The 16,413-nt window shown below is 50.3% G+C and overlaps 1 protein-coding gene across 4 annotated transcripts in view; it reads right to left on the minus strand.

Annotated features, from left to right (window-relative positions):
* The window catches only part of ABHD2 (abhydrolase domain containing 2, acylglycerol lipase), a 94,051-nt gene that overhangs the window by 19,044 nt on the left and 58,594 nt on the right, over window positions 1-16,413 (minus strand). For all 4 annotated transcript variants that reach the window (XM_080809518.1, XM_080809519.1, XM_080809520.1 and 1 more), the window contains 2 exons: window positions 14,584-14,759; window positions 11,948-12,115 (listed from right to left, as the gene is read on the minus strand). In XM_080809518.1, the coding sequence (XP_080665644.1) occupies window positions 11,948-12,115; window positions 14,584-14,759 (344 nt within the window). The remainder of the gene's footprint in view (window positions 1-11,947; window positions 12,116-14,583; window positions 14,760-16,413) is intronic.

A 16,413-nucleotide genomic window follows, 5' to 3' on the forward strand; every position in this document is an offset into this window, starting at 1 on the left:
TTTTCTCCAAAGCAGTGTTCTTCGATCCGATTGCATCGATCGGACGCCCATTAAATTCACCCGGGGGATCTTGTAAAACAACGACACTAATGCCTGGGCCCCTCCCAGATTCAGTAACTCCGAATCGTTTGGGGGTGGGGCCTGGTCTTTCCCCAGACCTCCAGGAGCCTCCGAAGTGCAGCCAGGGCTGAGAAGCACCACTGTAAGGCACAGGGACTGCTCGGGCTCTGGCAAATCTGGGAAAGCGGTTTCTAGAGCATACTCTCGCTCTGCTTCTTGGCCATCCCTTTACAGACCTCCCTTCCTGTCCACTTGCAGTAAGCAACCTTCCCACGGGGAAGCACTGTTCCGCCTTCTGGAAGCTTCCGCAGCAGGGCGGTTGGCCTGGTAGCAGCTTTCCGAGTAGCTCCTCAAAGCTACTGGTTGTTTCTACACAACCAGACACCTCCTCCATCCACCAAACGCCCAACCTTTAAAGCCCTGAATACGTACAGGTCCTTTCTGGTAACTTCTCTTGTGAAGAGTTAAATCACAGTAAGACTGAAGTGCGAGCAGCCGCCTAGTGGTTCTCAAAGAATGGTCCCTGGGCCAGCAGCATCAGCTGTTCAAAATGCACGTTCTTGGGTCGCACCCCACTCGCTGACTCAGAAACTCAAAGGGTGGGAACCACACAGAGGGTCCAGACACATGACTGCTGGGCCCTACCTCCAGAATTTCTGACTCAGGAGGTCTGGCCTGGGTGGGATGATGATGTGCATTTCTAACCAGTTGCCAGGTGATGCTGTGGCTGCTAGTCCAGGGACCACACTTCGAGAACCACTGTCCTGGCTGATAAAAAAGGCAGAGGAAATCTTCAATTTTCTGTTTCTTTTGTCCTTTAAAAGCACAGTTCAAAAAGAGGCTTCACGTCGCGCAGACTTAGACAAATGCAAATTCTAAAGAAGATTAGGAATCATTTTCCATTGCCCTTGCTAGAAAAAGTCAACAATGCCTCGGATTGGGTCTGAGGAGTGTGGGTAACAGGCACCTCCCAGCCCGCCCACTGAGGTGGGGGTGGACGCAGGCCCCGCCTTCAGAAGGCAACACGGTGACGGCGACGTCCGTTAGAGCTGGTCCCAGTACCAACCTCAGAGGCAGCAATTCCACCTCCGGGGGCTTTATACGGTAGGCGTGCAAAGAGGTGTGCATGCGCGTGCCAAGACAGGCGAGCAAGAATGTTCACCGCATCACTCTGGTAGCAGACGGGGAGGGGGAATTCCAACAGCCGAGGCCCAGGGAAGTCGCTATGACAAAGAATGAGGTCGAGTCCAACCCGCTGACATGGAGTGACTCTGACCACGCCAGGGACCAGCGCGGGAGTCGGCCCCGTGTCCAGTGGGTGCTCGGGCTTTAAAGGGATTATACACACACACCTCTCTGATCGAACACTCACTGAAAAACCGCAGCGGAAACTGACTTCCTACAGAGAAGACTGGAGGGTTGAGGGTGGGAGGGAGACACAGTTTGACTCATGGCAGACAGACTTTTGTCCCTCTGGAATGGTTTTATTACATACACACACCAGTTTTTCAATAAAATTCCAGCTAGTTAAACAAACAAACAAACAAACAAACAAACAGTGAAGGGGCACCTGGGTGGCTCAGTCGGTTAAGCGTCTGTCTTCGGCTCAGGTCATGATCCCAGAGTCCTGGGATCGAGCCCCACATCGGGCTCCCCCCTCAGGAGGGAGCCTGCTTCTCCCTCTCCCACTCCCCCTGCTTGTGTTCCCTCTCTTGCTGTGTCTCTCTCCCTGTCGAATAATAAGTAAAATCTTAAAAAAAAAAAAAAACAGTGAAAATAAAGAATAAAAAAATATGTTTAAATCCCTTTGAACCAGGTTCTGCGAGGCTCCAGACACCCAGCACGTCCCTCATGCTGGAGTGGAGGTTCGTGCTGTTTGAGATGGGAGCATTATTTGCCCCCATGAGAAATGGTATTAAGGGACTTATTTTAAATTGTTATTAAAATCTTTACTTTTCTGCCATTTCCTTGGGGTTCTGCCTAATTTCATTCATCCCTTGACTATTTATAACTCTTTGTTTTGTTCGAACATGGAGGGAAATACTAGGTGATGCGCTCCATACAGTAGAAATATTCTCGGTCTCGCTCCCCACTGTATCCGTGTGCCCAGGCGCTGGGTGGCCACTCGGTCCTTAGTACCTAAATGAATGGACGAGAGCCTGGGCGCCCTGTGTCCCAGGCCCTGTCTTGGGAATATACACACAGCGGGGGAAGATTGGAAGGGATGACATGACTCGCCCGACCTCACAGAGTGAGCCAGGGGGAGCACTGGACTTTGGACCCACATCTAACCCCAAACCCCAGTCCTTCGCCTCACGGCACAAACCCACACAAGTAATGGTACTGTAGGGATTTATTTTTTTCATTATTAAAAGTCTTTGCTGTCTCATCATCAGATTCCTTGTAGGCCCTTTTTTAAAAATTGTATTTTTAAAATACTTTTTTAAAGCTTTATTTATTTATGCAATCTCTATACCTGACGTGGGGCTGAAACTCACAGTCCCGCGATGGAGAGTCACGTGTTCCACCAAACGAGCCAGCCGGGCACTCCTGGACCTGTCTATCTTGACTCGGGTTTGAGACTAATTCTTTGAGACCCAGAGCAGATGTTCGTTCAGATGTCACTGGGGCAGTTACAAAACTCAGATTTGCTACCCCACCGAGGAGCAATTACAGCTAATCGTGTAGGCACCTGGGGAGCCTCAATTTAATTAAATCCAAACACACCTGATCCGGATAAAGGGCCAGTCCTGCCTAACGCGGGACAAGCTGTTGGGTGTCATGTGAAGAGCTGCCCCGTCTTTCCCAGACAAGGGCACAGCATTCGCCCAGCTCCGGCATCGGCCTTCGGCTAGGCCCTGGGTCCTCCTGGGACCGCCACCTGGTGACAGCTTACCAAACACCCTCAGTGACTGCCAGCCGCTCCCTGGACTGTTCTGTAAAGCTCCCCGATCTGTTCTTTCATACGAGAAGGATTTTAATGAGGCTCTGTGTATTTAATCCTTACGGGATTAGCACTGGTAACAAGATTTGGGGATCTAATCTTGCTGCAGCTTCTAAAGGCAAGACGAAACCTGAGACACCAACCTGGCTTTGGAGAGATGAGTACCGCAGGGCCAGCATCTTGGAAAGGCAACCTGCTGCGAACAGGAAAGAGCTTTTTCTCAGCCTCACACCCCTCAAGAAAAACAAGGCTAAGGCTACCCGAAAGCTACTTTCACAGAAGCCATTTCCCAGCGGCGCTAACGTGACGAAGTAGGCTTGAACACGGGGATGCTGGGACTAGATGCCCCTTGTGGATGGAGACTCTGAGTCATCTCTAGGTTCCCCCTGCCAGGCCCGGGCCGGGAACGTGGTGGGGGTGCCACACGTGTTAGCAGTGTGAGGAGGAAGCCTGAATCACGTGGCACCAAAGCACACGACACTGGCCGCCGTGACGGTGGTGACTGCGCTGTCACAGAGTAGCTTGGCATCCTTCCCACTAAGTGCGATCCAAGAGAGCGATGTGGGCAGGCTAAGAGCGTGGCTCCCGGCGGGTGTCCGGGGGCCAGCAGCCCCTGTCCTTTCTCAGAGCTGTGAAAGCCACCGCACGGCTGAGTCACTCGGGAGGAAAACAGCTGCAGGAATGAAGCAAGAGCCCTCTTTGTGCCCCAGACGAGCTGGGCGCGTCCTTATCTCTGAAATGGATTTTCACAAGTGAGCGCTTTCAGCTTCCTTTGCGCAAGTGCGGAATACCTAGCCCTGCCCTCCTCGGGCTGAAAGTGAAGGATCCAGCTCTGATCCTGGAAGCCAGAGCCTGGCTCCTCCACGATTTTCTGGGTATTTACTGCCCCCGTCGCAATCCCTAACGCTGGCCCCCTGGCACCAGCTCCACACGCAGGGGCTCCCAGCACGTGATCTTGCCAGATGGTTTACCAAGATGCTTGAGCTTCCGCAAATCCACCACCTTCACTGTCTCGTCCTCCCTCTCTTCACCCATCTCCTCTTCCCTCCTCTCCCACCATGTCCTTCTGCCACGGTAACACTCAACTGTTGCAGAGGCCACGCGACTCGTGGTTGTCAATCTGGAGTCATGGATACGACCCGAAACTGAGGCCACGTCCATTACAATGGTAGATATGAGAAGCTTATCAACACATCTGAGTTCGTGATCTAATCAAAGATCTTCAGATAGATCGAGCAGCATAAAAACAAAATAGAAGTTCCTTAAAAATCACTGTTGGCACCTCCTTACAGCAATATGTCTTGGATCCTGGGTGATCTCTACAGCGTGCTAACTAAGCAGGCTGGCCGTACATCCTAGTTTGCCCGGGAGAGTCCAGGACTATGTCTGTCATTCTGACGCAGTCATGAGTAAGGTCCTCCTTCACTCTCAAAAGTAATGCAGCTGGGATGCTCAATTATGGGGTCACCCCATGTACAGGACCTCCCTCCCTTCTAAGACTGAAATGCTGCCTTCTAGGCAAGGCAAAGTTTTCTGGCCTTCCCTTGCGGTTCCAAATGATAGTTTACAAAACAAAAATTTCCAGTATTAAACTCAGGTGGACATTGCAGAACTCTTGCAAGCAACAGAAGACAGTGCTGGGATTTCAGACCCCTCTTCTCAACTTGACGTCTGCTGCCAGAAACTCAAGCATTTAGAAATAAGGGAAGGGCCCCCTTCTGTGTATAAACACCCAGAGAAGGCAATTTAAATCTTCTGAGATCACGTTCCACGTCACAATGCCCCAGCTCGGTGTTTGGTCAGAGATGGGTACTAAGTTCTCAGGAGGCTTGTGAGCCTAAGGACTTGGGTCACCTTGTGGGGGGAGGGGCCAATGCCAGACTGTTCTTGTTCCTTTCACCTGATACAGAAGTGACTTTAAAAATCCTAAATTTTCTCTCTCATCCTCAAGATCAGACTCACGGTCTCTTTGTCACTTGGCTCAACGTCGAGAGCAGTCTTAGAAACGGAAGTCAGAGTAAGTACAGCTGGATAATGCTGGTTGTCTGGTCCTCCCCTGGCTGGTGGACTGGGCGCAGCTGTACTCTGCTCTGAACGTGAACCCCGGAAGGCCGGGATAAGGCAGTTAGCCAAAGACAGAAAGATGAACAAAATGCTTCCTTAAATTCACTGGTCTCCTGCATCACCCCTGACAAAAGTACTTATATTCCAAACAACGTCTGGGTTAGAAAATCAATTCGGTCAATAAAGAGTCAGCCAACACGTCCATTGCTATAGTGTTTCAATGAAAGATTAGGCCCTTTAGAAGAAATACACTTCAAAAAAATCTTCAAGACGTCTACATCGCCTATCATTTTTAAGTGTTATTTATTGATCGCATCCACGTGAAAGGGTTGTGTACTTGGTCCGCTCCAGCACAGTACCCAGGCTCAGGAGGAAATTTAAAAGCCTGATAAATTTCATTCTTGCAGGTTTCACTCTTGTCATCCTAATGGCTTCACATTTTATTTATGGTCAGATCAGCTAATGTCATTTCATTTAATCCAATTTCACTCGTCATACAAGAAATATTTTAATATATCCTAGATCAAAAAAAATCTATGAATTAAAGGGGTGCCTGGGTGGCTCAGCCGGTGAAGCGTCTGACTCTTGATTTCAGCTCAGGGCGTGATCTTAGGGTTGTGAGTTCGAGCCCTGCATCGGGCTCCATGCTGGGTGTGGGGCCTGCTTGAGATTCCCTCTCTCTCCCTCTCCTGTGCCTTTCCCCTGAGCACATGCTCTCTCTCTCAAAAACGTGTATATATATATATATGAACTCTACAGAAGCAAGTGGTGAGGAATTTTTTTAAAGGATGAAACGAATGTTTAGAAGGCAAAACATGGTGAAAAGAGCATGTGCGACGATAAAAACAACTTGCCCGTAGTGACAGTGAGAGCCGGCTGTGCACCCAGCAGCCAGCAGCATTGAGACGGGCGACCGTAGCCCCGGCGCCCAGCACCCTGAGCCAGGCCACACCGCGCCAGTTCTGAAGGCTGTGCAGTCAGAAAGCACGGACTGCATCCTTCGAGGTCCCCCCCGGGGCCTGGCTGTCTCTGTACAGAGTCATAACTTAGGAGTGCGCTCAAGACAGAAAGAATTCTTGGCTCAGCAAACCCAGTTCTCAACGGTCCTTGCAAAGGTTCACACGAGATCAGCTGCACGGGGCGGAGGCAGAGGCGAGATCATTTGACCGTTCAAGTCAACATCCACCTTCTCTCCTCCAAGCTGGCTCCCGGAAAACACAGAGCAGAAAACAGAAAAAGTCACTGCTATTTCCTACTACTTGCTGGACTCCGCGCTCCACACTTTTATATTAATGCTCACTTTCTCGACAACCTGTGTGAACTAGGTGTTCAAACCCCCATCGGCTGGACGCTAAAACACAGGCTCTTTCCTTATGCGGGCATTTCCTGAGCCTCTCCCTCTAAGTGATGTACTACCTGTAGGAGACGAATGTAAAAAATCACATAAAAATTGAAAACCAGGGGGCGCCTGGGTGGCTCAGTGGGTTGAGCCTCTGCCTTCAGCTCAGGTCATGATCTCAGGATCGAGCCCCACATTGGGGCTCTCTGCTCAGCGGGGAGCCTGCTTCCCTCTCTCTCTGCCTGCCTCTCTGCCTACTTGTGATCTCTATCTGTCAAATAAATAAATACAATCTTAAAAAAAAAAAGTGAAAACCAGAATCTGGTTCCTGTTCCTGAAAAGGACAATGGCTGGACAACGTTCTTTATAGACAGACCCAGCCAAGAAGCTCAGACTGATTCTGACTGTGCTCCCCACCTCCCCCTCCCACGGGCTGGCCCTACAGATGTCTCTTGGATGCTGGATGAACGAAAGAGCAGAGCCCGGACCCACCAGGCCCACTGCCAGGGGCCTGAGAAGCTCTGAGAAGCTCGGGGATGCGCTTTTGCCTTAAACCTACGTGTCCAAGTGGGAACTCTCCCCTTGCTCCTGAGAAGTCTCAGCAGAACACGGTCCCTCACACAGAGAGGCGATATGGCCTGCGGTTCAAAAGCGCAAGCTTCGGGATTAGACCATCTGGATGGGAAACCTGGGCCACCTGGTCCTCAGCTCTGCGATCTGGAGCAAGTTACACAACCTCGCTGGGCCTCAGGTTCCTCGTCTGTAAAAGGGGGACGGCCCGTTTAATACATCCTATCAGTACTCAGAACAGTGCCCGCTACACAACAAACACTATTCATATAAACAGTAATAACCACTGCCACCGAGTGGGGGAAAAGTCTTCTGAAACCCTCGGCTGCCTCCCTGCTCCTGTCCAGTCCTCATGGATAATACCCTGCATGGGAGACGTGCACCACCCCGGACTGGTGCTGACCGGGGAGCACCACACAGTCTGAAGGCTGGTTCTGCCACTTACGAGGGGTGGGACCCCGCGCAAGCCTGTGGAGCGGGGACACTAGCATCGACCTCCGGACGTCAGCCGGGATCAGAAGGCTCAGCGCCCCCTGGCACTCGTCGGTCAGTGGGAGCTACAGGGGAAGTGCTGTCATGCAGGATTTTCCTTAATGATTTCATCCTTCAAAGGCAGCATGAAGGACTCTAAGTCACGAGAATGCGTAAGTACCCGTTTAGGAAATTCTTCCGTTTGCGAGAGATCTGTTTTTCACACTTTCCAATCACATCAGCAAAGATGTCCAGTGGCAAGGGACTGGTGCTTATGTGGTCTGGAACAGTCAGTCTGGTAAGTGGGGAAAGGTCTTCCACGATGTTCTTAGAGAGACCTTGGGAGGGGGCGGTATTTAACAGGAAAAGAAGAATGGAAAGCTTTCTGTTAATACCCTCTTATTAGTTTTCCTCCGGTCAAGATCAGTCTCCAGCGGCCACAGAAGGGTGTTTGCGGGGACTCGTCGGCCCATCCTCTGCTCGAGAGCAGTGCGGCTTGCACAAGGGAAAGCTCCTGTCACCATCAGGGGCATGGGTTTGAGACGCGGTTTGCCAAGATCACTTTACAGATAGTCACCTCTCGGCCCTCGCTTCGGTCCGCAGTCAGCACTGATGCCGTGAGCACGTTCTGGGGGCCCAGCAGGATTCTGGGCACGGGGAGCCACCCCAGGGAGCACAGAGACAGCTGGCTCCCATCAAACGGCCTTGGGGAGGCTGGGGATTAGAGAACGACTGGGGGGTGAGGGCAGGGGACAAGGACTCTCTGAGAAGGTGACATCTTAGTTGAGACCCGAATGACAAGAAGTAGCTAAGTGAAGACCGGAGAAGGGCTGTCCAGACAGAGCTGGGGCACACCTGTGACAGGCAGCTCTCAGGCCAGAGACCCCTTAAAATCACATCCAGTCCTCCCGCACGGACCAGGCCGAAGCAGTTGGGGGTCTATGAACGGTGAAGGGAAGGAGATTGAAAAGAGGCTTAAGATGGCTCTGCTTTCTTTTTACCTTTGCCACTGAAAAGCAGAGGAAGGGAAAAAAGAGGGAGGGAACAGTAATACTAAATAATAAAATAAATAAAAGAGGCTTAAGAAACCGATAATCCAACTGCAATGTAAGGAACTGATTTGGAGCCTGAGTCACGGACAAAGAAAGAAGTCGGCTGGGGAAACGAAGGGCTGTTAGGGACCGCTGTTGTGATGGTGGCATTGTGCTAATTATTTTAGGAGCCAGACCGTGTCCTCCCCAGTTCGTATGTTGGAGTCCTAGCTGCCACGGCCTGTGAATATGACTGTATTTGAAGAAAGGGCCTTTAGAGAAATAAGTTAAAACAGTGTCATTGGAGTTGAGTTCTAATCCAACCTGACTGGTGTCTTCGTAAGGAGAGGAAAGGAGGACACAGACAGAGGGAGACAGACACACACACTCGGACACACAAGACAAGGAGAAGACCGTCACCTACAAGCCTGGGAGAGAAGCTCTCCCGGAGAGGTGGCCCACACCCTTGAACTTGAACTCCAGGCCTCCGGAACAGTGAGAGGATAAATGTCTGTCCTTTAGGCCACCCAGATGGCGGTATTTCGTGAGGGCAGTCCTAGCAAACTAAAACAGTTTACAAAGAGTCTGCGTAGTTTAGCATCATACACCAAAATAGTCACAGATGGAAGGAAGGGCTCTTCGGGACAAACTCCAAAATAATCTTCGAAAGGGAAGGAAAGGGCAGGAAGGGGGTTGTGGGTAAGACGAGACTGGCCGTAAGTTGAGTAACTGTTGAGGCTGGATGGTGCATACACGGAGGCTCATTTGATGATTCTCTCTACTTTTGTGTATTTTGAACATTTCTCTAACAGAAAGGTTTTTTTTAAAAACCGAAGAGGAAACATATCTTCCAGGTCATCCACCCTCCTGGAAAACTACCAGAGTACGACCAACTATAGGAATTTACCTCTAAAATGCTGATGAAACAAACTAACAACAACAAATGAAAGGAGACGGTTAACTGACTTTGAAAACCTTGGGGGGCTGAGTTCTCCCTGGATGGGCTGACGTCGCCCCGTGGATTCTCCTTGCTGGGATCCAGCTCACCAGCCCCCACATACCACGCCGCCCGCCCCCCGAGCCCACTCCCTTCTGTCTAGGAGCTCCAACTCCTGGGACCTCAAGGACCCAGTTCTGATGCTGTTCCGGGAAGAATCCTTCCTTCCGCAACACCACCGCTTGCCTAAGAAGACAGGCGGGTTTCTCTCTGCTGCTGCCTCCCCCATCACCCTGTGGCGTGGTGATTTACTGATGGAACGTGTCTTATTTATCTGGGCGGCAGAGAGCGTGGCTAATCCCTAGCTTGCATGAACAGATCTTCAAGTATTTGAATAAGGATGAACTGAACATTTAATGAATGGATACTATATGTTAGGCGCTCAGCTACCTGCTAAGTCCTTAGTAACCCAAGTTTAACTGGACAATTGTGACCCCCATTTGGGGCTGTTGAAGAATCTGGAACTGATTGTTAAGTCAGCGGCAGGGCGGGGGGCGAGGGGAGCTTCTCTGTGACCGTCCCTGTGCCACACCATGCCCACTCTTCTCTGCTCCTTCAGCAAATCCCCCAGCTTGTATGCAAATGTCTCCCAACCTAGTGTCCCCTCCCCACGGCCCCTGGCACGGCACTCCTGGGGGCAGGGGACCTGGACCACACACATCCAGCGCTTCTGCTAGCTCTGACATGATCCCGGACCCCGGAGCAGCCAGACCTAGGCTCTTCTCTTAGCTCTCCTGCTTACCAGCTCTATGCCTCGCCCCAGTTACACGACCTCTCTGTGCCTCTGGGTGGCTTCTCATCACAATTGCACTAAGTGTCCCGCTGGCTGCTGTGGAGATTAAAGGGATGAAGTCTGTGTGAGACATCAGCACAGGGTCAGGCACGCGTTAAGTGCCCTCGCTGGCATCTCGTCTTGTTTTTGGCAGTTCGTGCGGTTAGACGGCACTCCCAAGTCTGTCTCCGTCTGCGGTCCTGAGTGAGGCCAAGCGATGCCTCCTCATTCTCAACTTGAGCAGACGGATTTTTATATCCATGTACAGGTTCTTATGATAATCCTTCCCCATTGTTTTCACTTTTGTGAGAGTCTGCCTGTTTCTGCCTTTTGGATCCAATCCCGTCTCCTACTTGCTCACTCTCCTGTTCCTGAGTTACCTGTAAATCTGGATCTTCACCTATATCTTCAGGCCACCGACCAACTGTTGAGCAGAAGAGTCTGTAACACGGTGTCTTTAGTCGTGGGAGTGAGCACGAGAAGCAGCAGGGCGAGGGGCAGCCTGGTGGGCCCAGAACAGGTGTCCCGCTCACGCCTCCCTACCCGCGCCCTACACGTCACCAGCAGCCGCATAAACCAGCACAGCCTTGCTGGAGGACAGTCTGACAGTACGGACAAACAGGCATACAGAATGTCGACTCTGAAATTCTAGCCCCGGAAATTCAGCCCAGAGTCGTCATTAAAGAGTAAAAACAAATTCTATGCATAAGATATTTATAGTATCATTATTTAAAATGCCGAAAAACCCTAAACTAAATGGACTACAAAGAGAAATGGTTAGATAAACAATAACGGAATAATAATAGCAACGGAGCTCTTAAAAAGATTAAATGTAGTAACTAGGCACCTTTATGCTAGCAAATGTAAGATTATTTAAACTAAGTCACCACAGATATACACACTAGGACTGCATCTAAATAAAAACTACGTACACACAGATGAAAGAATGGGAAGATAAACAAATCGAAAATTAGAGTTATGGCGAGATGGTAGATGCGATTTTCGGTTGTTTCCCATTAAAACGTGGAGTAATTTCTTTGGTTATAAGCAACCCCAGTGTTTGTGTGTAGTCAAACACATATTTTATGTGTTTATTATTTATGTGTGCATCTATAATATGAAGGGAGATTTAAAAAAGAATCAAGAACGGGCAGCCTGGAAGACAGAGCCTCCGTTAACACGGGACTTCAATTAGAGGTAAGAAGCACTTGTCTCAATATGAGATCTGGTTCCTCTGTGCAAGGAACCTGGAACCCAGTGAGTCACTGATGTGCCAGATTTCCTTCCCACAGACATGCGTGTGCCTCATCGCAACCCTTGCCCACCAGTCACAAGAAGAATGGGCGTCCCGATGGCTCAGTGGTGCCAGGCATGGGCTACAGGGGGGCCCCTGGGCCTGCTCTGATGCCTACCCACCAGCAGGGGGCCTCGGGGACGCCCTGCCCCCATGACTTTCACTCTGTCTCCAGGAGGCAGGATGCACTGGGGGTGGCTTGGGGGGACCCATCCGAAAGGCTGACGTGGAGCATGGCATCACAAATGCCCCATACACACCGGCTGCTGGCATAACCCCGAGCCCCGCTGCCTCTCCAGATGGGCATAAATTCTGAACTCAGAAAGGTACAGCAGGGCGGAAGTGACAGCGCGCTCGCTCCTAGTGAGAACGATAAGGGGGATTCCACGTGGCCGTGGCACTTACCGTAGGTGAACATGCGCGGTGAGGTCAGCTCAATGTTGGGCAAGGCGCCCAGGTGGTTGAGCACGGCGCACCGGTAGCCGTTTTTCTGGGCATAGTCCACGAAGGTGCGGATGTACTGCTTCTCGCTGTGATTGGCGATTCCCGGGCAGATGACCATGGTAACGTCATCTACGGGGTGAAGAGAAAAGTCCCCGTGAACCCCATGAGGCGTGATGATAAGTGGCCATGATGATACATCACTGGCTGAGAAAACAGCGGGAGGGAACCTGACATCCATCTTTCCACTAAGTTCTTTGGGAAGAGGCGTCTTCCCCTTCTGGGTGGAGTTAGCCCGATCGGGGCTTCTCAAACTATTTACCGTGAAGGGTCAGTTGTTAAAATTCCCAATCATGGACAGATAATTTTGAAAAATACGATAAAAATTAATGACTACAAAGGTGAAATGAAAACAATTAAATCTCAATTTTTTATTATTAGATTCAGCAGATACAAAATTACTCAGCCACACTGCTTTCCAGGTTTCCAAACCTTCCTCTTAATTTCTGTATGAATGACGGGATGCAGGAATAGAAAAATAAGAAGCAGTCTGCACAGACTTCTTTGATTAAGCAATTTGACTTCCAGATATCTGTCCACGGATACAATTGTACATTGTGCAGAACAAGAGATGTACAGGACAGGTGATAATGGCAAAGGAGTGAACACAAGCTAAATGCCCCCAAACAGAGGTCTGGTTAAATAAATTATTGCACACCCAAGTGATGAAATGTTATGTAGCCCTTAAAAATAACGAGAGACATCTTTACAGGTGCTGACTGGGTGAGCTCTCCAACATGTATTAAGTGGGAAAAAAAGCAAAGTGCGGAAAAGGGTTATGACACGCTGCCATTTGCATGGAGGGGAAAAAGACATCTATGTTTAGAAATGCATCTACTAGCCCTGGAATCATAGTGAGAACCTAACAGTGGGTACCACCGGGGAGGAGCGTGGGTGGGCAGTAGAAAACAGACATATACTTTGTCTGTATATCTTAAAGGTACCTTTTAGATTTTCTTTCAGGACCATGAATTACATCCTGTGCGAGTGGTACTCTGAAGGATGAAAGCAGGAAGGTGTGATGGATTGACTGGGAAGGGAACACTAGCGAGGGGAGGCAGGGGCTGTCCCCCTGAGGAGGTGACATCTGAGTTGAGACCTGAGTGATAAGGAGGAGGCAGCCATGGAGGGGCCTGGGGCCGAGTGTTCCAGGCAAAGGGAACACCCACTAAACCTTTGGCACCAGCTCGTCAACAGCGCTGGTTACCGTAAAGAACCGAAAGGTACGGGGCACCTGGGTGGCTCAGTGGGTTAAGCCGCTGCCTTCGGCTCGGGTCATGATCCCAGAGTCCTGGGATCGAGCCCCGCATCGGGCTTTCTGCTCAGCGGGGAGCCTGCTTTCCTTCCTCTCTCTGCCTGCCTCTCTGCCTACTTGTGATCTCTGTCTGTCAGATAAATAAATAAAATCTTAAAAAAAAAAAAAATACCTGGTTTGAAAAAAAAAAAAAAAAAAAAGAACCGAAAGGTACAAGAGGTTTACTGGAACTTCCTCCCAAGGAGTTACCGAGATCCTATAAAAACCAAGGTGCCTTGGGGCGCCTGGGTGGTTCAGTCGGTTGGGGATCTGACTCTTGATTTCGGCTCAGGTCATGACCTCAGGGTTGTGAGATCGAGCCCCTTGTCGGACTCCACACCCAATGGGGAGTCTGCATGGGATTCTCTCTCTTCCTCTGCCCCTCCCCCTGCCACTTGTGCACACAAGCTCTCTCTCTGAATAAATAAATAGATAAAATCTTTACAAAATAAAAAGGCACAAAAAACCCCCCAGACCTAGTTGCCTTGCATACTACGGAACTGAGAAGACACGTCCTCCTCTAGGAGCGGCAGTCGGAGGTAGCTGGCATCCTAACTCCACTCACTCGTGAGTCCTCCCTCAAAGCTCTTTGTAACGGCTGCTTACTAGGCAGGCCGCACAGAGCAACGCCAGCTTCCAGCAGCGGCAGTGATCGAGAGGTTTCTGACAGACAGGTATCCCAGAGCCCTGCGTAAATGGACCCGAATGTGTCTTTTTGTCCGTGGCAACCTACGCAGAGGGTGCCTGTGAGCCTCCGCCATCTGCTATTATCCAAGAAACCAGACCAGCTTATCCCGCGTCTCTGAGCTTCAGTTTCTCTCATCAGTAGAGTCGGGACAATAAGGGACCCACCTCTGGGGGTTGCTGTAAGGCTTAACTGAAAGAACTGGATGTACAAAGCTCTTAGAAGAGTCTGGCTTCTATGGCTGTCATCAAACCAGAAGCCTGGTCCTGAGGGGCCTGGGCTCCACGTTCTCCCTCAGCCCTTACACCGAGCTTCTGTATCTCACGGGAGGACTAACGACCACGTCCAGCATTGCTGTCTGAGGGGCCCAACGTGGTGTCCAGCAAGCACGCGAGAGCACGAATCCTTGCGGGCTGCCCCTGGGTGATGACCCGCAGTGGGCTTCCTCCCAGCCCCCGGTGAGATGCTGAGTTGGCGGGACAAGCGCGTACACCGTGCTCCCTCACCGCCCAGTGTTCCCATTGCCGGCACTGGCCCCATCGCAGACCTGTGCTAGCTCACCTCCAACACAGTGCTCTGCCAAGGGCTCGAAGAGGTCGAAGGTCGAAGTGGCTCCGTCGGACATGGTGATGAACTTGCGGTGCCCGTAGGGGTGTGGCGACCTCACCCTTCCCATCTTCCCGTACAAGGCTGTCTGGATGTGTCCACTCTTCCCCCAGATCAACGGTGGAATGTATCTGAGAAAGCAGAGGAGGAGAGCTCACTTTCTGCCACGCTCCTTGAACAGTGCGTGGAAAAAACTTCGAGCAAACGTCTTTCAACCCATTTAAGTTCTTTTCCTGACAAGTTCTGTATACGAAGCGTGAATATGGTATTTTCTGTACCTTACATCCATGCCAGGATTGGCACCCTTTCCCCATTTACTAATACATCCTGTATCAGATCAGCTTTAGAAATCACTGGGACCTGCTTACACAGACAGGATTTCAAATTTACAGTGTTAATTCGATATGAGTTATTTCTGTAGCGCAGATGAAAAAGAAAAGCAACTAATACATTTTGAACACATGCTACATCGCAGAGCTAGCCTCGTTATCAGATGAGCTAACGTATATAAAATATCTAGCACACGGCCCACACTCAGTAAATGCTCACTTCTTTGCCTTCCCCCAACAAGACTGGCCCCAGCTATTGTGGGTACCCTGTTAACCAAACCCGCTGCTCTCCCAAGAGTCTATGAGTGCCTCGTGCAGCTGTCAGGGGGTACACTGTATGCTCCAGAGAATGTGTTAGAAGGGCAGAGCAGTGTAAATATTTGTCGGGTTAAGTGAAAGATAAAGGTTTGTTAGCTTAAGCAAGTCATGACACCACCCTAACCATCGTCCTTCGTGAAAACGCAGAGTGACCCTGGTCCCTGGGAGTAAACGCAAAAATCCCCAACTAGTTAATTACTGGGAAAACAGGGTACTCTGTTACAACTAAGAAATGATTATAGTTTGCAGCCCCGGCGTGGGACGGTCCCATTTCCTGAAACTGCCACTGATTTCTCTTGCCTAGCCTTGAGCCCAGGCCTGGTGGTTGGCCGAGATCTGGGTTCTATGTAAACTAGAGTCACAGAACATGAAACATGGTAATGACATCCATCCTTCATCTCTGTATTATACACAGTGGTGAGCACTTTATTTTTTAAAGATTTATTTTTAGAGAGAAAGTATGCGAGCAGGGGGAGGGACAGAAGGAGAGGGAGAAAGCAGATTCCCTGCTGAGTGGGGAGCCCGACGTGGGGCTCGATCCCAGGCCCCTGAGATCATGACCTGAGCCGAAACCAAGAGTCGGAAGCTTAAGTGACTGAGTCACCCTGGTGCTCTGTGGTGAGCAATTTCTTAAGGGCTCACCTTAACCCATTTCCCAATTCATGCTTATCATTTCCATCATACCTGTTGATCCTAAAAACCCTCCTTAAATTAAACCAGACTTGGGCGCCTAGGTGGCTCAGTGGGTTAGGCCTCTGCCTTCGGCTCAGGTCATGATCTCGGGGTTTTGGGATCGAGTCCCGCATCAGGCTATCTGCTTGGCGGTGAGCCTGCTTCCCCTCTCTCTCTGCCTGTCTCTCTGCCTACTTGTGATCTCTCTCTCTCTCTGTCGATAAATAGATGAAATCTTTAAAAAAAAAAAAAATTAAACCAGACTTACTTTTTTTTTAAAACTAATTCATTAAGTCTCCACAAATTTAAGAGAAGTGAAGGTATCACCTTAAGCAAGCCAGTTCCAGAACAAACTTCCTCTGTGCGGGTGGGGAGGAGAGGAAAGATTATTTTAAGACCTTAGGACACGAAGCCATTTGCCAGCGTGACACCACAGGTGCAAATCTCAGTGCCGAGGCCATGGCAT

The sequence above is a fragment of the Martes martes genome, assembly GCF_963455335.1.
Source record: "Martes martes genome assembly, chromosome: 7".
NCBI lineage: Eukaryota > Metazoa > Chordata > Mammalia > Carnivora > Mustelidae > Martes > Martes martes.